The 22625-nt window shown below is 39.2% G+C and overlaps 2 protein-coding genes across 2 annotated transcripts; both read right to left on the bottom strand.

The window, feature by feature from the left end:
* Positions 1 to 261: 261 nt before the first annotated feature.
* On the bottom strand, positions 262 to 8571 carry LOC131956146 (uncharacterized). The gene is made up of 9 exons (XM_059320570.1): positions 8562 to 8571; positions 8210 to 8304; positions 7085 to 7220; positions 5674 to 5868; positions 4794 to 4919; positions 3830 to 3958; positions 2996 to 3121; positions 1242 to 1348; positions 262 to 348 (listed from the first exon to the last, which is right to left on the bottom strand). The coding sequence occupies exons 1-9, from the start codon at positions 8569 to 8571 to the stop codon at positions 262 to 264; spliced, it is 1011 nt and encodes a 336-aa protein (XP_059176553.1).
* Positions 8572 to 10577: 2006 nt separating this feature from the next.
* On the bottom strand, positions 10578 to 21578 carry LOC131956145 (snaclec 3). The gene is made up of 7 exons (XM_059320569.1): positions 21542 to 21578; positions 20789 to 20989; positions 19521 to 19621; positions 13379 to 13481; positions 11465 to 11641; positions 10788 to 10888; positions 10578 to 10586 (listed from the first exon to the last, which is right to left on the bottom strand). The coding sequence occupies exons 1-7, from the start codon at positions 21576 to 21578 to the stop codon at positions 10578 to 10580; spliced, it is 729 nt and encodes a 242-aa protein (XP_059176552.1).
* Positions 21579 to 22625: the final 1047 nt, after the last annotated feature.

Below are 22625 nucleotides of genomic sequence, written 5' to 3'. Positions count from 1 at the left end.
AAACTTACAAAGAACTAAAAAGCACATAAAACAAGGCTTGCAGACGTATACCACTTACGTATATGTGCAAATAATTATTCATATATAAGTATATATATATATATATATATATATATATATATATATATATATATATATATATATATATATATATATATGAATATATATGAATTTATGTATCGATGTAAATGTTATAACAATGCTTTGGAATAAGGAAGGTCTGGTCACTGGAGTTGTATAATAATCGAATGGTTTCTGACGTCATGGGTCGTCTGGTTTTTCGCGTTTCTTCTCATGTACAACAGTTGTTGGCTTGGAATGTTTTCTGCAGCCACATGAATTCCCCCTCTGCAAGAACAGCATGGGAAAAGTTAGCGGAAATAGCCTACACAATCATGTATTGATGGGAACATAGACAAGAAGAATCACAGTGAAACTGGGAAAGAAAAAGTATTACTGTTAGAATACCTTGTAAAAAGAAGCTTAAAGAGCAAATAGAATAGAGACCCGTGGACGATTTACAGACATAAGTTATTTGTAACAATGTTGTTGATTGAAAGAACTTTGTATCAAGTTACATGTGTATCTTTTTGTGTGAATGTAACGAAACCGTGAGTACATTATAATTTACCATCGTATTGAGCTATATTGTGTGTAGCTTTTATTTTGTGAATGTAACTATACCGTGAGTACATTAGTATATATCATCGTATTAATCTATAATATGTGTAGGTTTTATTTTGTGAATGTAATAATACCGTGAATACATTAGTATACCATCATATTGAGCTACATAATGTGTAACGATACCGTGAGTACATTATGTGTAGCGTTTGTTTTGTGAATGTAACAATACTATGAGTACAATCCTATGTACCATCTTATTGAGCTACATTTTGTGTAGCTTTAATTTTATGAATGTAACTATAGCATGAGTAAAATCATATTTACCATCGTATTGAGCTACACTATGTGTAGCTTTTATTTTGCGAATGTAACGATACCGTGAGTACATTAGTATTTGCCATCGTATTGTGCTACATCATATGTAACGATACAGTGAGCAAATAAGTATTTACCATCGTATTGTGCTACATTATGTGTTATAATACCGTGAGTACATTAGTATTTCCCTTCGTATTGTGCTACATTATATGTAACGATACAGTGAGTACATTAGTATTTACCGTCGTATTGTGCTACATTGTATGTAACGATACAGTGAGTACATAAAAATTTACCATCGCCGAGCACATGATGACCATGAGCACAAAGACCAGCACCACCAGACCTCCAAGAACACCCTTCAGTTTTTTGTTCCTGGTCAAGTTGGCGTCGTGAGAGGAAACTGGAGGTGGGAGGTGAGGGGAGTGTGGGGGGTGAGGGGGATTGTGGGAATGAAAGAAAACATTTTAAAGGCGGCTCTAATAAACTTGAAAAGCCCACGTAAACATACTAATTTTTTTAAAATATGGCAATAAAATAAAACCTCAACCCCTTTCTTGAAGTCAACCGAAGTAACGAGGGAAAGTAAAACCATGAAAATCACAATACTTGTTTTCCACGAAAGTATACGCAATAGTGGTCAATGGGCTATAGTTTAGTATTTTATTTATATTAAATAATCAAAGATCACATATCACCAGAACACCCTGACTAAAAATAAAAAATAAAAGTGTTAGTTAAATTATTATTATATTACTAGTAATTAGTTTTTGGAAAATGTTTCAGCTTTAGTAAAACCGGAAGTAGGTATTTCTCAATATCGAATCGTTATTTCTCAAATGTATTTTTTTCTAAGAACTATGTACTGAAATAATAGCTACTTTATGATTATCTACGTATATTGTCTAAACTTAAGGTAAATGTTTTACTCGATACATTTAACTAATATAAAATAATAATCATTAAAAAAGTTTTTAAAAACCCACGTTTTCTGATTGAACTAAAAAGTAGAAAATAAATGCTATACATCACAATAATACAAGCGATCACTCTACTATAAGCGATCAAAAACGTGGGGCGCCGAAGTAAAAGTTATATTACTATTGATTAGATAATACTATTGACTTTTATTAGGGAGCTTCTAGAGAGTCAACAGTATTAGAAACTGTAAGAAAATCACGGCGCCCCACGTTTTTGATCGCTTATAGTAGAGTGATCGCTTGCATTATTGTGATGTATAGCATTTATTTTCTACTTTTTAGTTCAATCAGAAAATGTGGGTTTTTAAAAACTTTTTTAATGATTATTATTTTCTACTTTTTAGTCTTTGTCTGTTTGTTTGCATTAAAATCTTGCTATCGATTTTATCTTTTCACTTTTTTTTGGGTAAACGAAGACAACTCGTAAAAAGACAACTCGTAAAAAGACAACTCGTAAAAAACACGTTGTGTGAATACGTTACTGACTAGAACACATAGATTTGAACGCGTGTCGAGTGGGATAGCAATCGTGTGCCCAACCACTCGACCATATCGTCTCCCCCAAACTGGCCACCAGTGGTAATAGTTACCTCCTGTAAGTTTAAAGTCGGTTCAAACTAAATTATCTGCCCCTAAGCCTGTCGCGACGTGGGATCGTTCGCGTCACTGCGCGCGGCAAGAGAGAGGCGAGCTACGCGTCGCTCGTTTTTTTTTCTAATGGCTCGCAGAGGAGAATTATATATATAGATTATATAGCGGTCTAAAATGCTCAATAAAATGTTTCCATTGATCAATTTAGTAATAATAACAATTGAATATTCTATGGTCATCCGAAAGAAAGCTTCCCTGAAAATTTCAGCGCGCTAGCTAACTGGGAAGTGCCAGAAATTTCGATCGCAAGATTTGATTGGAAAAACAAACAGAGAAAGCAAGTTAAAGAAAACGTGGGAAGAATTAAAGAAAAAAATATAGACAATAACTAAATCTAAATCAAAGAAATAGTATGCAAACTTTCACCTAACTCGTTTTACATGTTAATAAATTAATGTCCGCCCTTAGACATCGATTACCTTCAAGACAAAGCATTTTAATAGCCACATACGTCATTGGACTAGGACAACCGCACTTGTTGCTGATACATTCCATAGAATGCATGCACTCGTAGTCTTCTTTACACTCGTAACCTAGGTGATATTCTGGTCAAAATAAACTACTATGTTTAGACATTGTGGAGCGGAAACTTTGCTGTTAAGTTTGTGAATACCTAGTTACGACATACAATGTAAAATAAAGTGCCCTTACGAATATAATCGTGTAGGGGACATGAGAAAGAGTTCAGCTGTTTCAGTGACCTCGGTATATAAAGGAATAGCGTGGTCAGCACTTTGACCAGCCGACTTGACTTTACCAACGTGAGTCCGATTCCCAACAGGACGGCGTGGAATCAGGGACGTTCTACCGTATAGGGCACGGGATCCAAAGTCTCGACTTGAGAGATATAAATATATATTAGTATGTAAATAAAAATATATTTATAGAGCATGCGACTTCTAACCAGAAAGTGTCGAGTTAAAATCGGGGTTCAAATAGGGAAAATGCGGCTTGGCATAAGGCTGACCAAACTCCCGTCATATGCCGAGGTTACAGAAACATGTGAACTCTACATCACTTGCCCCCGTGGACCGATAGGTTCTAAAGGGACCCTCAATCATATATATATATATATATATATATATATATATATATATATATATATATATATATATATATATATATATATATATATATATATATATATATATATGATTTTGGATTTACTTTCGTAGCCTCTTGCAACCAAGAACAAACTACAATGCAAATTAAGAACGAAGAAGAAGAAGAAGTTACTAAAAGATAATACTTACTGTTAATACAACTCTTCGTGGCGTTGACGTCGTAAAATTGATGCTTGAAGCAGACACATTTGTTGCTCACACACGTGTGGGTCAAGGTGCAGTGCTCAGTGATGTCACAGACGTCTTCATACCCCAGCCCTGGTGGATACAAACAGCAGGTCAGTTGTCCATCTTGATATGGTACACTTAAGAGAATTTTTTTCCCCAGTTACCTACGCCAGTGGCGTCGCTAGGTCGGGTGTGACCCGGTGCGGCACCTCATGGTGTCACACCCCCCCTCCTTCCTCCGATTTTTTTGCCAAATGGTGTCAATTTGTGCACACATTATTTTAATTCACCTATAAACTGTGTACCTCCACTGCCAAACCACTACCCCCGCCCTGGTAACAGCTTTAAAGTGTTAACAGTTATTACTAAAAATATTTATCTATATTGGGTTTTTAATACAGCTGGATGTAACATTGTTTTCTCTATAGTTTGCATGCTTACGTCATGGTGTCACCCCCAACCTCACTTGTTAGTATAGTCAGTTTGTACTTAAAATACTTTTACCTCTAATTAACCGTTCATTGAACAGGGAAAAATCATATTTTTTTAATATATTTAACTAATTGTTGTCTTGATGTCACCCCTCCTAAATGGAGTCGACCGGTGCGGTCCGTACCCCCGCACCCGCCTTGCGACGCCTTGCCTACGGCACCTGAGGCTATCTCCTTAACAACTGTCAAGTTTGTGTCGCATCTAATTCAAGCACTTCAAATAAAACGTATAGCTTATATAATACCAGTGTCAAAGTCATTGTTCGGTCACTTTAAACTCGATCGTTGAGATGGCTATAGTATTTCTCATTGGGATGAATATTTAAACTTAGTTTTAATGTCACCTGTTAGTTAACTAAGCAACAAACACATTATACAGTCGTGCATTATAAAACCGCTACTTATAAAGGTATAATGATGTAGACAACACATACTGGGGATGCAGTCTGGTATCGCCGGATCGAAGTACCGATCACTGGGACAGACGCACGTCCTGTCAACACACTCGTACCCGTCCCGGCAAGGGAAGTCATCGCTGCATATCTTCCCGTGGGGGATCTCTGAAACCATGGCAACCTCATTAGTTCAAGATTTTACTTCATTTAACTTATTCAGTAATTATGCGAGAAATTTTTTTCACTTGAAGAGTTTGTTGGGGAGGGGGGGGAGGGTGCGCCTAATACTTTAGGTAGGATGGAAGCGTACTTACATTTACGGGATGGGAGGGCGGGCCTTGGGTAAATCGTATATATATATATATATATATATATATATATATATATATATATATATATATATATATACTACATTAATCATACTTTAGACCACAAAGAAAGCCACTATTTTAGTCTTACTTGAGCCACTAATAAGACTTAATATATCCCATAAAAAGCCACTACTATTACCTTACCTTAGTCACTACTAAGTCTTACTTTAGACATTAAAGTAAGCCACTACTTTAGCCTTACTTGATCCCATAAAGTAAGCCACTACTTTAACCTTACTTGAGCCTTACTCTGCTAAGTCGTACCTGTTTACATAACGTAAAACACTACTTTTGTCCTACTTCAGATAATAAAGCCTTAATTGAACCCATAAAGTAAGCTAGTACTTTTTCCTTACTTGATCCCATAATGTAAACAACTAGCCTGACTTGAGCTTATAAAGTAAGCCACTACTTTAGCCTTCCTTGAGCCACTACCAAGTCTTACATTAGACCATAAAGTAAGCCACTACTTTAGCCTTATTTGAGCCCATAAAGTAAGCCACTAGCCTTTGTTAATTTTATAAAGTAAGCCACTACTTTAGCCTTACTTGAGCCCATGCACACGAATGGCAGGTTTAACGAACACGGAACCGCCTCCGCGACACCAAAGGGAAGTAACTTGATGCACAGGTCTGACGCCTGCTGATTTGTCTCAGCCTTCAACAGCCCGGCGACCTTGGCAGGGGTCTCGTCTTTCCACACCCAGGGGCTGGTGACGGTCTTTCGTGTCGCTCCCAGCCATACTGTTGGGATAGACTCGGGTGTTGAATAAAAAAATGTTTCAAAATTTTAAAGAAACTATTTAATTTAAAATAATTATATATTTTAGTTATGTTGAATAACGCACAATGGCGTGGTCATATGGTAGAGCTCATGACCGCTAACCCGGTAGTGTCGAGTTCGGAACCTTGGCTTGACATTTTAGGACGTCCCAGAGTCGACCAAACTCTGATGAGTACCGAACTAACGTTATGGAAACTGAGACGGTTGGGCATAGTGCTGACCACATTATCCGACAGTAAACAGGGGTAAACTAGAACATATACAATCTTTTTCACCTACCCGTTCACTAGCTTGAGGACTAACAGTGAAAAGATAACAGCTTACTGCGGGATTAAATAACTATTTTGTGCTTAGTAATACGGCCGTGTATTTAATTCCCTGTTTTTTAAAAGCCAGTTTTTCAGGGATAAAAGTCAGTGTAGAATTATTCTATGTGTTTGTGTGGTACTACATGCGAGTATGTATGGTGTATGTGGTTATATATTTGCGCATTGATTTATTATGTTAGTATATGGTTTATTATATGAGTGTATAACGAATACTTATATCAGTGTTTGAGTGATGTAAAGCTTCTGTGTGTAATGTGTGTGATGAGTGGTGCATCTCTACATTGTGATGTTTTAAGACATTGCCCACTACAAACATAAGATATTGATGTAAATGATGTAAAGCGACATTTAAGTACATTATCAACCTTCAGGTACTTAATATGTAATTTTACTTTTATTTTTTTATTTTTTTGTAAATTCGGCAATAGCCTTGAAAAGACTATGTATTCATACTATATTTAAATAAAAATATTTTTTAAAAATTTGGCAAGTGATAAAATTATAGTTACATTTTAAAAACTTTAAAGCATTTTGGGAACCATCGATTACATTTTAAAATTAAAAAATACTTTTTGCTAAATTAATATTAATGAATAAGTAATTGTTTTAAAAAAAAATATTTCTAACCTTAGTAAAACCGGTAGTTATTTTAAACTTATTACACACATGTTATAAAATATTCAAATTTGGTTAAAAAATATGCTTCCTGGCAAGCAAACATTTGGAACTTGCTTTTCATGCCTATTGGATAACTAGAAGAGTATTTTAACACAGGCAAGCCTTGATATGCCTATTGGATAGCTAGAAGAGTATTTCAACACAGGCAATCCTTAGCATGTAAACTCACTTTCTGAACCTACACCAAAATTTGCTGGGATGAACCCGAATGGGTACGTGTTCGAATCCACTTCCAACAGTGTTCCCTTCTCGGGCAAGGATTGACAAAACTTCTGAAAGAAATAAAGACCTTGATAAGACTTGAACTAGAAATTGAACATACATGGATTCTATTATTTCAGAGACCCCCGGTCAAAAACCCCTGAACATCAACTCCCTTGACATTTCGCCCAGAGGCGTAGCGAGTTGGGGGCGGGGGGCGGGGGGAATATGTCCCCGAGCGCCGACCTTATAGGGCGCCAAAATGGGTTGGAAAAACAAATTGAAAGTTTGAGGGGGAGTGTAAATCGAAAGTTTGAGGGGGGTGCAAATTGAAAGTTTGAGAGGGGGGTGCAAATCGAAAGTTTGTCCCCGGGCGCCGGGAAGGGTCGCTACGCCTCTGAATTATCGCCCCTTCCCCCTGGATAATAACCGCCCCCCCCCCCCTCCAACGACTGAGATTTAGCCTTTGTAAAGAAATTATAACGATGATGAGAACCGATAAAACACCACTATTGTGGGGTTTTTGTCCAGGGGTTTTACTTCGCAGGGGATTTATGTCCCGGGGGTTTTTGACCAGTCACCCACTTCAGATTACAATTTAAGACAGGGGTCTCCAAACTTTTCAGTCCGAGGGCCGCATTAACTATCGAATTTCAGTTCGGAGGCCAGTTAGTTCCAGGCATGTCTTTGATTTTTCTGGACAAAGTTCCTCAGCCATCACCAATAAACGTTTTTTCCGAGGACAAAAAGATCGCCGCGGGCCGGATAAGAGGACCTCGCGGGCCGCATCCGGCCCGCGGGCCGTAGTTTGGAGACCCCTGATTTAAGACATAGATCTGGTTTTTAAAAAAAATTAGTGATGTAATAAACTGATTTTTCTTAACAATATATTCTTCTTGACTAAATTTTTGTCAGAACTTTCAGTATTGTACAAAATTCGGCACGTTTATAAGCAGTGTGCATGTGTTTACAGAGCCAATTAGACTAACATAGACGATTGCCTGGGTAGATTAGACTAATAATGTTGACTATTTGGGCAGATTAAACTAACACAGACGATTACCTGTGCAGATTAGATTAACAAGACGATTACCTGAGCTCTTTGTTGAGTCAAGGGTGTGGGAACAAACTTGAAACACTGATCGTTAACCAAGTCCGAATCATTCCAGGAATTGCACGTGATTTGGGCTAAAAACATACAAAGGTTTATCAATTTTTTTAGGGTATTAAATTGTAAATTGTAATTTCATAAACTATTCCTTATTGCCGAGGTCATTAAAATTTATAAACTCGACTTCAACTACCACATTTCCCTAGGGCATAAACGGGAATTCAAGCCAAAACAAAAGGGAATTAACATCAAGATAAAAATAGAAATCAGGACTACGTTTTACGTCCTAACTTGCAGGCATGCAGATAAAAGTAAAGGTCATGCACTTATTTACCTGTCAGCATGCAGGGCCAGTCTTTACTTACATTTTAGCATGCAGATAAAAGTTATGGTTTAGTTCTTACTTACCTGTCCGCAATCAGTGGCGTAGTAGTGACGAGTAAGAAGCAGTGGCGAGATAGAAGCAGTGGCGTAGCGAGGTCGGGTGTCCATATTCACTTGTAAGTATGTGTATACGCATGTGCATATGCATTCAATTTTTTTTTTCTTCTGGATGTATTTAATTCTTTTACATCACCATCCCGCGATTCTCCACCAAACGGTTTTCCTCAGGCATATTTGTAACGTTGATTTGATCTAATTGTCATTTTTCTGTACATATATTGCTATTTTTTACCTTGGTGTCACCCCCCCCCCCCGCCCTAAATAGTGTCACCCGGTGCGGTCCGCCCCCCACCCCTCCCTCACGCAACGCCTCTGGATACAAGTTAAGGACCAGTCCTTACTTACAATTGTGCATGCAGATAAAAGTTAGTCCATTCCTTACTTACAATTGTGCATGCATATAAAAGTTAGTCCATTCCTTACTTACAATTGTGCATGCAGATAAAAGTTAGTCCATTCCTTACTTACAATTGTGCATGCAGATAAAAGTTAGTCCATTCCTTACTTACAACTATGCATGCAGATAAAAGTTAGTCCATTCCTTACTTACAACTGTGCATGTAGATACAAGTTAAGGTCCAGTCCGTACTTACAATTTTGCATGCAGATAAAGGGCAAGCTCCAGCTGCAGTCCTCACGGAAGACGGTGCCAGTGCTGTCTATGGCGGCACAGCCTGCACGAATGGGGGGACACGGCTTCAGAAGGTGTTTGATATTTGCTGAGCTGTGGTTAGGCCACACCCACTCGCCCTCCTTTAGAATATCATTGGCGCCTATCCAAACCTTACCTAGATAGAGAAAACAGTTGGAGCAAGGGTAGACAACTACAGAGCAGGCAATGTTTAAACAAAAAATATGTTTCATCGAGTTAGTATGAATATAAGAGAAAATTGTTTTTAAAAAATATTATAAGAATACCATTTTGAATGCAATGATATAGTAAACAGTCTTTCTACCAGACATTTTTCTCCGGGGGGGGGGGGGGGGGGGAAGTGCACTTGAAATTTCAGTTTCGGGCGGGGGGTGGGGGCGGACGCTCTGTTAAAAGTATATATTTTTCTACAAAAATTAAATTTGGTTTTGGCAGGGGGAAGGAGGGGGGGGGGGGGCGATGATATGCCTGGCTGAACCTCTTATAGTAAAACACAGATATACTTTCTTTAGTAAAAGTATGGGTCGGTAAAATGTGTAAAACATTTCATGAAATGAATCAAAATTAAGCCACACGATTTCTCACAAACAGACAATTACAACTAAGAGCTTGAAAACGCTCACCATTAAAGTTAGGGGCTAGCAACTTCATATTGAACGTAGTAGGTTGAAACAAATTAGAATTTATCTCAAGTAAAGTTCCATTCTGACTTTGACACATAATCTGTGGAGTTAGAGAATTAGAACACAGGTTAATGCACTAAAACGGGGACTTTAGGCCATAGTAATGAGGGTTTTGTCCAGATGGGCCACGCCACTAATGCAAAATGTGCACGGGCGAAAAGCTTAGCCCCGACAGTTGTAACATAATTTTGATGTCTAGACATTTGGATATTTAAACGAACGTCATAAAAATAACTTGTTATCCGCTTGTACGGTTAGAGTAAGGGTTTAAGGTGGAGGTTAGGAGTTAAGGTTAGTAAAGGATCCTTTATAGACCTAGCGATAACTTGAAGTCGAATTCTATACCCCGAATATCAAGGAAAATATGGTCAGCACTTTCCCAGCCACCTTTACTTTCCCTAACACGAGTTAGGCACCTATGAGAGCTGGGTGGAATCAGGGATGTTCTACTGACTTTGTACCCGGATTCCAACACGAGACTTCCATGTTAGCAGACTAGCTCTCTACCGCTTTGGCCACGCCTTCCAATTGTTATGGTTAGGTTTAAAAATACCAAAGTAAAAGACCGTTTTTACTCATGCTGTTGATGACATGTTCCAATTTTAGCCACTGTAATAAAATCTAAATGTACAAGTTTTCCATACTTGTTTTCTATAATCCTTATTGTTTGGTGACGAGGGGGGTGGGGGGGGGGGGGAATTCGTTTTTTTGTTCGGCTAAAGTGGGTCCAATAATGCTGTTGTGTTTATGTGGGGGAATAAACATGATGTTTTGTACCTACCAACGCGTCTGCCCATCTTTTCTTATCTGCGTAGTGTTTGAAACAGGTGTTCTCTATTGACGTGTAACCCTCCCAGCGGCCACAACCTGTATCGTTCTGTGCTTGAAAAGTAGTAAGGGAAAGTAATTTGAAAAGTATTAAGGGGAAGTAATTTGAAAAATAGTAAAGAGAAGTACTTCAAAAGTAATAAGGGGAAGTAATTTAAAAAGTAGTAAGGGGAAGTAATTTGAAAAGTAGTAAGGGGAAGTAATTTGTAAAGTAGTAAGGGGAATTAATTTGAAAAGTAGTAAGGGGAAGTATTTTGAAAAGTACTAAGGGGAAGTAATTTGAAACAAAGAAGCGGAGAAAGGAAAGTTAAATGAAATAAAGTATTGAATAAACAAGGTATATTTAAGTAAATATGTAGGACTTGTGTAGCTAAGCCAGTAATAGACAAGTAAGGTATATGAAAATAGACATTTTAGTAATTATAGCTAGACAAATTCATCTCCCGTAGCTGATTATGATATTTGTTAAATCGAGTGGCTGAAAGAAGAAGAGTAATTTAATCAATGTTAAAAATAAATTCCCCTGGATAATACTCAAAAAAAAAAATTAATTAATTAATTAATTTAAAAAATAAAGGGGGATAACTGAATTAAAATATTAACAAGGAAAATAATAAAATTACACCGTACGTGTGATCATACAGACGAACTCATTCGCGTGGCTACAGTCGTTTTCTTCAAGCTTGCCGTCCGCAGCGAGCACCACGCAGTTGTTGCGACCAATCCACATCTGGTCGATGTTGGCCGTCCTGCCGTCGTCCCACGTCAAGTTGGCCTTGTTGTCTGTCTTTCTGGCGCCAATCCAGCCTGTGTTGAAATCATTATGTTTGGCATTTGAATTAATCGCAAGCTGATTGAAGAGGCGTAGCGACCCTCCCGGCGCCCGGGGACATACTTTCGATTTGCACCCCCCCTTCGAACTTTTTATTAGCACCCCGCCCAAACTTCCGATTTGCACCCCCCCCCCTCGAACTTTTGACTTGCAACCCCCTCTCAAACTTTCAATTTGTTTTTCTAACTCATTTTGGCGCCCCCCACCTAAGGCCGGCGCCCGGGGACATATGCCCGCCACCCCCACCCCTCGCTACGCCTCTGGCTGATTGGTAAAATACATTTGTTTTAAAAACTATTTCTTGGCAATATTAGTTATAATATAAAATATTCTCGTGAATATACAATGGATATTTAAAAAATACTTTAAAAAAACTTTTTAAAAAACCACGTTTTTCTTGTGGACTAAAAAGTAGAAAATAACTATTTACATACATTTGATGACAAAAAACGTGGGTACGTTCACCATCAAATTTCCCGACCCATCTGCCCGACCCACGTTTTTTTGTCATCAAATGTATGTAAATAGTTATTTTCTACTTTTTAGTCCACAAGAAAAACGTGGTTTTTTTAAAAGTTTTTTTTAAGTATTTTATTTTCTCCTTTTTAGTCCGTTGCTACACATGAAAAACGTGGTTTTTAAAAAAGTTTTTTATATAGTTTATTTTCTACTTTATCTAATGACTTGATTAAGTATGAATTGACTAAGTGTTTATAAATACACGGACTAAAAAAATCTTGAGCGACCAGGATTCGAACCTGGGTTGTCGCGGCCACAACGCGAAGTACTAACCACTATACGATCACGGCCAGCGCGCTCGCATCGATTGGGGCCGAAGTAACTGTGTCAATAAGCCTTCAGTCTTGTCGGTATCTTTAGAAATCATGTCCTCAATTTTATGGTCCTTTGGGCGTAATTAAATTAAGCTAATTACGGTCTCTAATTGCTAGTTTTTATGATTGCATCTGAAATTGTTAGGCGAAAGTAACTTGCATGCCAAATTTCAGATCTATAGAGCAATCAGAAGTGGGCTAATTTTCGATGTCAATTTTAACAACAAACACATCCACACGAAGCTGAGTTAATAAAAACGTGTTAAAAAAAAAGAATATTTTAAAACTATTAAAAACAGCATTTTCTTTCCTAAAAAGAAAAAAAAATGTTTTCGTTTGTAGAAATAGGAATCGATTATAGTTTTAAGTTAACTTTAACATTATAAAAATAATTCATTTTTGATGAAATGTAGATTTTACATTACAATATTTGATTGTTGATAATGTAAACACATTTCGAGAATTAACAGGTATTATAAATATATCGGGACGCAGTACAATACTTTCAGTATTGTTAAATGATGAATTATTTTTCGTAAGGGGGCCATTGGTAAATTATGTATGTTAAAATAGTAATATAAACGTTTTTTTTTTAATGTTAATTTGTACAGAGCGGATAAAAGAACGTCTTTTAAACAACATATACATAGAGCAATGCGTATACATACATTTGCCTTTCTATAGGAATATTCTTCAGAAAAAAAAAGTTAAGTAGCATACGACTGTTCTTATATATTATTTTTAGGCTAAAAAAATATCTTTTGACGAAACTTATAAATACTGATAATGTCATCTATTGCTGATAATATATTTAAAAATTTGAAAAAAAAAAAACATCACCAAAGAACGATAACCGGGATTAATATAAAAACTACGAACATTCTAAGTTCTCTCCCATATTTGACGGCATCAGATAATGGGGGAAGATTTCGGTGTTCATTTCTGCTAGAACAACATCACTCGACTCCAGTTCACAGAATCTCTGACCAATTCAAACATAGTTGTTAGAAAAAGAAAAGTTTTAAATTAGTTTTGAATTAAATTAAATTATAAATAATAAAAGGTATGCATATATATATATATATATATATATATATATATATATATATATATATATATATATATATATATATATATATATATATATATATATTCCGATAGCTCATACGAGCTCTGTTCGCACCATTGCCATGTTCTAAATATAGATCTTACCTCACCCTCTCCCAGCTGCAAAAATACCTATACGTGCTAATCTACTAGCTTACGTTTTACTGTTAAGGTAGGCTTACTTGCTGCGGTACTCTTGCGTTTCTCTTGTGTGAAATTTGTGAAACACTCCCGGGGGTTAAAATCTTAACTTTAATCAGTAAGATTTTATCTTAGCATATAACCAACTTGTCTATACCTTAGCATGCACCCAACTTGTCTATACCTTAGCATCCACCCAACTTGTCTATACCTTAGCATCCACCCAACTTGTCTATACCTTAGCATCCACCCAACGTGTCTATACCTTAGCATCCAACCAACTTGTCTATACCTTAGCATCCACCCAACTTGTCTATACCTTAGCATCCACCCAACTTGTCTATACCTTAGCATCCACCCAACGTGTCTATACCTTAGCATCCACCCAACTTGTCTATACCTTAGCATCCACCCAACTTGTCTATACTTTAGCATCCACCCAACTTGTCTATACCTTAGCATCCACCCAACTTGTCTATACCTTAGCATCCACCCAACTTGTCTATACCTTAGCATCCACCCAACTTGTCTATACCTTAGCATCCACCCAACTTGTCTATACCTTAGCATCCACCCAACTTGTCTATACCTTAGCATCCACCCAACTTGTCTATACCTTAGCATCCACCCAACGTGTCTATACCTTAGCATCCACCCAACTTGTCTATACCTTAGCATCCACCCAACGTTTCTCTATACCTTAGCATCCACCCAACGTTTCTCTATACCTTAGCATCCACCCAACTTGTCTATACCTTAGCATCCACCCAACTTGTCTATACCTTAGCATCCACCCAACTTGTCTATACCTTAGCATCCACCCAACGTTTCTCTATACCTTAGCATCCACCCAACGTTTCTCTATACCTTAGCATCCACCCAACTTGTCTATACCTTAGCATCCACCCAACTTGTCTATACCTTAGCATCCACCCAACTTGTCTATACTTTAGCATCCACCCAACTTGTCTATACCTTAGCATCCATCCAACGTTTCTCTATACCTTAGCATCCACCCAACGTTTCTCTATACCTTAGCATCCACCCAACGTTTCTCTATACCTTAGCATCCACCCAACTTGTCTATACCTTAGCATCCACCCAACTTGTCTATACCTTAGCATCCACCCAACTTGTGTATACCTTAGCATCCACCCAACTTGTCTATACCTTAGCATCCTCCCAACTTGTCTCTATACCTTAGCATCCACCCAACTTGTCTATACCTTAGCATCCAACCAACTTGTCTATACCTTAGCATCCACCCAACTTGTCTATACCTTAGCATCCACCCAACTTGTCTATACCTTAGCATCCACCCAACTTGTCTATACCTTAGCATCCACCCAACGTTTCTCTATACCTTAGCATCCTCCCAACTTGTCTATACCTTAGCATCCACCCAACTTGTCTATACCTTAGCATCCACCCAACTTGTCTATACCTTAGCATCCACCCAACTTGTCTATACCTTAGCATCCACCCAACTTGTCTATACCTTAGCATCCACCCAACTTGTCTATACCTTAGCATCCACCCAACTTGTCTATACCTTAGCATCCACCCAACTTGTCTATACCTTAGCATCCACCCAACTTGTCTATACCTTAGCATCCACCCAACTTGTCTATACCTTAGCATCCACCCAACTTGTCTATACCTTAGCATCCACCCAACTTGTCTATACCTTAGCATCCACCCAACTTGTCTATACCTTAGCATCCACCCAACTTGTCTATACCTTAGCATCCACCCAACTTGTCTATACCTTAGCATCCACCCAACTTGTCTATACCTTAGCATCCTCCCAACTTGTCTCTATACTTTAGCATCCACCCAACGTGTCTATACCTTAGCATCCACCCAACTTGTCTATACCTTAGCATCCTCCCAACTTGTCTCTATACTTTAGCATCCACCCAACGTGTCTATACCTTAGCATCCACCCAACGTTTCTCTATACCTTAGCATCCACCCAACGTGTCTATACCTTAGCATCCACCCAACGTTTCTCTATACCTTAGCATCCACCCAACGTTTCTCTATACCTTAGCATCCACCCAACTTGTCTATACCTTAGCATCCACCCAACGTGTCTATACCTTAGCATCCACCCAACTTGTCTATACCTTAGCATCCACCCAACTTGTCTATACCTTAGCATCCACCCAACTTGTCTATACCTTAGCATCCACCCAACTTGTCTATACCTTAGCATCCACCCAACTTGTCTATACTTTAGCATCCACCCAACTTGTCTATACCTTAGCATCCATCCAACGTTTCTCTATACCTTAGCATCCACCCAACGTTTCTCTATACCTTAGCATCCACCCAACGTTTCTCTATACCTTAGCATCCACCCAACTTGTCTATACCTTAGCATCCACCCAACTTGTCTATACCTTAGCATCCACCCAACTTGTGTATACCTTAGCATCCACCCAACTTGTCTATACCTTAGCATCCTCCCAACTTGTCTCTATACCTTAGCATCCACCCAACTTGTCTATACCTTAGCATCCAACCAACTTGTCTATACCTTAGCATCCACCCAACTTGTCTATACCTTAGCATCCACCCAACTTGTCTATACCTTAGCATCCACCCAACTTGTCTATACCTTAGCATCCACCCAACGTTTCTCTATACCTTAGCATCCACCCAACTTGTCTATACCTTAGCATCCACCCAACTTGTCTATACCTTAGCATCCACCCAACTTGTCTATACCTTAGCATCCACCCAACTTGTCTATACCTTAGCATCCACCCAACTTGTCTATACCTTAGCATCCACCCAACGTGTCTATACCTTAGCATCCAACCAACTTGTCTATACCTTAGCATCCACCCAACTTGTCTATACCTTAGCATCCACCCAACTTGTCTATACCTTAGCATCCACCCAACTTGTCTATACCTTAGCATCCACCCAACTTGTCTATACCTTAGCATCCATCCAACGTTTCTCTATACCTTAGCATCCACCCAACGTTTCTCTATACCTTAGCATCCACCCAACTTGTCTATACCTTAGCATCCACCCAACTTGTCTATACCTTAGCATCCACCCAACTTGTCTATACCTTAGCATCCACCCAACTTGTCTATACCTTAGCATCCACCCAACTTGTCTATACCTTAGCATCCACCCAACTTGTATATATCTTAGCATCCACCAAACGTTTCTCTATACCTTAGCATCCACCCAACTTGTCTATACCTTAGCATCCACCCAACTTGTCTATACCTTAGCATACACCCAACGTGTCTATACCTTAGCATCCACCCAACTTGTCTATACCTTAGCATCCACCCAACGTTTCTCTATACCTTAGCATCCTCCCAACTTGTCTCTATACCTTAGCATCCTCCCAACTTGTCTATACCTTAGCATCCACCCAACTTGTCTATACCTTAGCATCCACCCAACGTGTCTATACCTTAGCATCCACCCAACGTGTCTATACCTTAGCATCCACCCAACGTTTCTCTATACCTTAGCATCCACCCAACGTGTCTATACCTTAGCATCCACCCAACGTTTCTCTATACCTTAGCATCCACCCAACTTGTCTATACCTTAGCATCCACCCAACGTGTCTATACCTTAGCATCCACCCAACGTTTCTCTATACCTTAGCATCCACCCAACGTTTCTCTATACCTTAGCATCCACCCAACTTGTCTATACCTTAGCATCCACCCAACTTGTCTATACCTTAGCATCCACCCAACTTGTCTATACCTTAGCATCCACCCAACTTGTCTATACCTTAGCATCCACCCAACTTGTCTATACCTTAGCATCCACCCAACGTGTCTATACCTTAGCATCCAACCAACTTGTCTATACCTTAGCATCCACCCAACTTGTCTATACCTTAGCATCCACCCAACTTGTCTATACCTTAGCATCCACCCAACTTGTCTATACCTTAGCATCCACCCAACTTGTCTATACCTTAGCATCCATCCAACGTTTCTCTATACCTTAGCATCCACCCAACGTTTCTCTATACCTTAGCATCCACCCAACTTGTCTATACCTTAGCATCCACCCAACTTGTCTATACCTTAGCATCCACCCAACTTGTCTATACCTTAGCATCCACCCAACTTGTCTATACCTTAGCATCCACCCAACTTGTCTATACCTTAGCATCCACCCAACTTGTATATATCTTAGCATCCACCAAACGTTTCTCTATACCTTAGCATCCACCCAACTTGTCTATACCTTAGCATCCACCCAACTTATCTATACCTTAGCATCCACCAAACGTTTCTCTATACCTTAGCATCCACCCAACTTATCTATACCTTAGCATCCACCCAACTTGTCTATATCTTAGCATCCACCCAACTTGTCTCTATACCTTAGCGTCCCGTCCCCCCACCCCCCAACTTGTTTCTATAGCTTAGCGCCCCCCCCTTCCGACTTGTCTATACCTTAGCATCCTCGCAACTTGTCTATACCTTAGCATCCACCCAACTTATCTATACCTTAGCACATACCCAACTTGTCTATATCTTAGCATCCACCCAACTTGTCTCTATACCTTACCGTCCCGTCCCCCCACCCCCAACTTGTTTCTATACCTTAGCGCCCCCCCCCCCTCCCGACTTGTCTATACCTTAGCATCCTCGCAACTTGTCTATACCTTAGCATCCACCCAACTTGTCTATATCTTAGCATCCACCCAACTTGTCTCTATACCTTACCGTCCCGTCCCCCCACCCCCAACTTGTTTCTATACCTTAGCGCCCCCCCCCTCCCAACTTGTCTATACCTTAGCATCCTCCCAACTTGTCTATACCTTAGCATCCACCCAACTTGTGTATACCTTAGCATCCAACCAACTTGTCTATACCTTAGCATCCACCCAACTTGTCTATACCTTAGCATCCACCCAACTTGTCTATACCTTAGCATCCACCCAACTTGTCTATACCTTAGCATCCACCCAACTTGTCTATATACCTTAGCATCCTCCCAACTTGTCTATACCTTAGCATCCACCCAACTTGTCTATACCTTAGCATCCACCCAACTTGTCTATACCTTAGCATCCACCCAACTTGTGTATACCTTAGCATCCAACCAACTTGTCTATACCTTAGCATCCACCCAACTTGTCTATACCTTAGCATCCACCCAACTTGTCTATACCTTAGCATCCACCCAACTTGTCTATACCTTAGCATCCTCCCAACTTGTCTATACCTTAGCATCCACCCAACTTGTCTATACCTTAGCATCCACCCAACTTGTCTATACCTTAGCATCCACCCAACTTGTCTATACCTTAGCATCCACCCAACTTGTCTATATACCTTAGCATCCTCCCAACTTGTCTATACCTTAGCATCCACCCAACTTGTCTATACCTTAGCATCCACCCAACTTGTCTATACCTTAGCATCCACCCAACTTGTCTCTACCTTAGCATCCACCCAACTTGTCTATACCTTAGCATCCACCCAACTTGTCTATACCTTAGCATCCACCCAACTTGTCTATATACCTTAGCATCCAACCAACTTGTCTATACCTTAGCATCCACCCAACTTGTCTATACCTTAGCATCCACCCAACTTGTCTATACCTTAGCATCCACCCAACTTGTCTATACCTTAGCATCCACCCAACTTGTCTATACCTTAGCATCCACCCAACTTGTCTATACCTTAGCATCCACCCAACTTGTCTATACCTTAGCATCCACCCAACTTGTCTGTACCTTAGCATCCAACCAACTTGTCTATACCTTAGCATCCTCCCATGATTTTTCGATCGTGAAGATCTTGAAACATAAGCCGTGCTGGATAACAGACCCTGTCCAGCTGTTGCAGCGGTACAGGTTCTTTACTGGTGTGGGAGAGACATGTTTACACATTTGTACCGGTACAAATTCTTGTATTGGTGTGGGAGAGACATGTTTACACATTTGTACCGGTACAAGTTCTTTACTGGTGTGGGAGAGACATGTTTACACATTTGTACCGGTACAGGTTCTTTACTGGTGTGGGAGAGACATGTTTACACATTTGTAACGGTACAGGTTCTTTACTGGTGTGGGAGGGACATGTTTAAACATTTGTACCGGTACAAGTTCTTTACTGGTGTGGGAGAGACATATTTACACATTTGTACCGGTACAGGTTCTTTACTGGTGTGGGAGAGACATATTTACACATTTGTACCGGTACAAGTTCTTTACTGGTGTGGGAGAAACATGTTTACACATTTGTAACGGTACAAATTCTTTACTGTTGGGGGAGAGACATTTGTACACATTTGTACCGGTACAAATGTAAAGATACACGTGTAGATGTACAAGTGTTTTTTATACAACATTTACTCCTTTTACCGGTATAAATGTGGGTAATACAAATACACATGTATACAAGCACGGATGTATGGAAAAAAATGTATACAGGCGGAAGAAGATGTATTAGTTTGTATACTGTTTGACGTGGAGACAAGTAATGACGTAGCAATGAAAGAAATATACCATTGCACATATACACATATGAATACAATAACACGTTTTGATACATCTATAATGATAAAGGTGCATGTCAGACGAATACAATCAAATTTTTCCACACCAAAACGTTTTTTAAATTACTTATTAAAGTAGTAACGTGATATCATTGCTAATCAAGAGCGAGCCCTTCCATTTATGTTTAAAATATATTTATCTTACGATAATGTGTACGATTTATTTATAGAATAATGTGTAATAAAACAAAATCAGTATACAGGGTATGGATTCGGCGTAAGTCAAGTGGTAGATCTTAAGACAACGAAGTCATGAGTTCGCATCCGGAGCTAATGTCTGTAGGACATCTCTGAGTCCACCCAGCTCTTATGAGTACCTAACTCACGTTAGGGAAACCAAGACGAATAGGTATCGTGCTGATCACACTACCACCCAATTGACCGAGGTCTTTGAAACAGAAAAACTCTACTTTATCTACCATGTGTGTATTGGGCACGAACGGAAAAAAATATACTGACAACTGATCTCACCATTTTCTAAACAGATGAAGCTGAGTTTTTCCGTGCAGTCGATCTGGAAAATGTTTCCTGTTGTGTCCATCAGCGAGCAGTTCTTTTTGGCCCAGTACTGGTCTGGGCCTATGACCAGTTGGGACAAGGTGTCTGGAACCGGGGTGCCGTCTGGCCATTTCCAGGTGTCGGCTCTCTCGATGGTGTTGGCGCCGTACCAGACTGGTGGAGGCAAGGGGGACAGGTAGATTTACAGGTATGTAAAACAAAGGTTGGGTTTGAACCAGAATGATAAAATTGAGTAGACGGGCATGCGAAACAAACACTATGTCTTGGATAAGTTTTTAGATGCCTGAAAGAAACCGTTTGTCTTAGTTAAACATTTAGATGAAGGGTTGGAAAAGTAGATTAGTAAGCATAAAACAAATGTGGCCAATGAGGTCATCCATAAATGACGTCACACTTGTCTGGAAGATTTCCCCCCCCTCCCACTTTCTACTGTTGCATATCGTCAAACAAAGCCTGACCCCCCCCTCTCCTCAAATAATGTTAGACCTGAGGTTACCACCACCACCCCCACTCCCCACAAAATTGCAGTTAGTTTTTGAAAAACATCGATTTCTTTCTGATTTATTGACTGTGCTCGGTCAAAATAGAGTATACCAATCCAATTTCTATAATAATTTACAAAAACAGTTTCCAGAAATTCGAAAGTAACGGAAAAAAATTAGTTTCTAACTTTATGTTTTTTAAATAAAAGGTGTAACGTCACACTGAACCTCTGCCTCTCCCCACTACAGTGTGACGTCATTGATGGACACACCCCTCACCCACACCGTTTGAAAAAAATGACTAGAATAAGTTTAGATACACACGTGAAAAAATAATCTACGCCAGGGATTTGCTTAATCCACAGCTCAGTAACGGAAGCATTACTCAGTAGCCACAATCATCCATGTCACCATGGACAATTTCTGCCCGATGACTTGTTAAGAAGTCTACTACTTCTACCGTTCACTTTCAATTGTCTACACTAACTGCTTTTATATTTTCTTTTTTTTTTAAGTTGACAAATCCATTTACAGTTACATAACTTTGTTTTCACTTTATCTGATACAAATCACTATACTTATAGAAATTTAAAACTTCTAGCATCACATTGACAACTAGAAATGTGGATATGTTGATGTTGTTGCTGTAAGTGTTAGGAAGGTGGGCACTTACTGTCAACATCAACGTTCATGACTTGGTTCATCAGACGGTATTCCTCAGGTGATAAGTTCAGGAGGGTGCCGCCGTCAGGTAGCGAGGTGCAGTGTGTCTAGGGGGGGGGGGAAGAAGAGAATAAATTAGTCTTGTTAAGAATAATCATTAGGGCAGATGAAATGGGTGTGTCTAGGGGGGGGGGGGGGGGGAACAAAAGAGAATAAATATCTTGTTAAGAATAATTAGGGTAGTTAAATTAGATTTGTCTAGTGGGGGAGGGGAAGGTGTAAAAAGAAAAGAAAACATATGTCTTGGTATCAATAATTAGGGTAGTTAAAGTAGAGTTTTCCTGCGTTGGCGATATATATATATATATATATATATATATATATATATATATATATATATATATATATATATATATATATATATATATCAGTGGCGTAGCGAGGTCGGGTGTCACCCGGTGCGGCACTTAATGGTGTCACCCCCCCCAGAGGCATAGAGACCCTTCCCAGGGACAAACTTTCAAATTTTCGATTTGCACCCCCCCCCCCCCTCAAGTTTTCGATTTGCCCCCCCCCCCTCAAACTTTCGATTTGCACCCCCCCCCTCGAGTTTTTCTCTATATATTTTGCTATTTTTTGCCTTG

This window comes from Physella acuta, unplaced genomic scaffold (genome assembly GCF_028476545.2).
Source record: "Physella acuta isolate Inbredline_101_S28 unplaced genomic scaffold, ASM2847654v3 ptg001130l, whole genome shotgun sequence".
NCBI classification, from domain to species: Eukaryota; Metazoa; Mollusca; class Gastropoda; family Physidae; genus Physella; species Physella acuta.
Note: the sequence above shows the minus strand (reverse complement) of the source record. Positions and strands in the feature narration are given on the sequence as shown.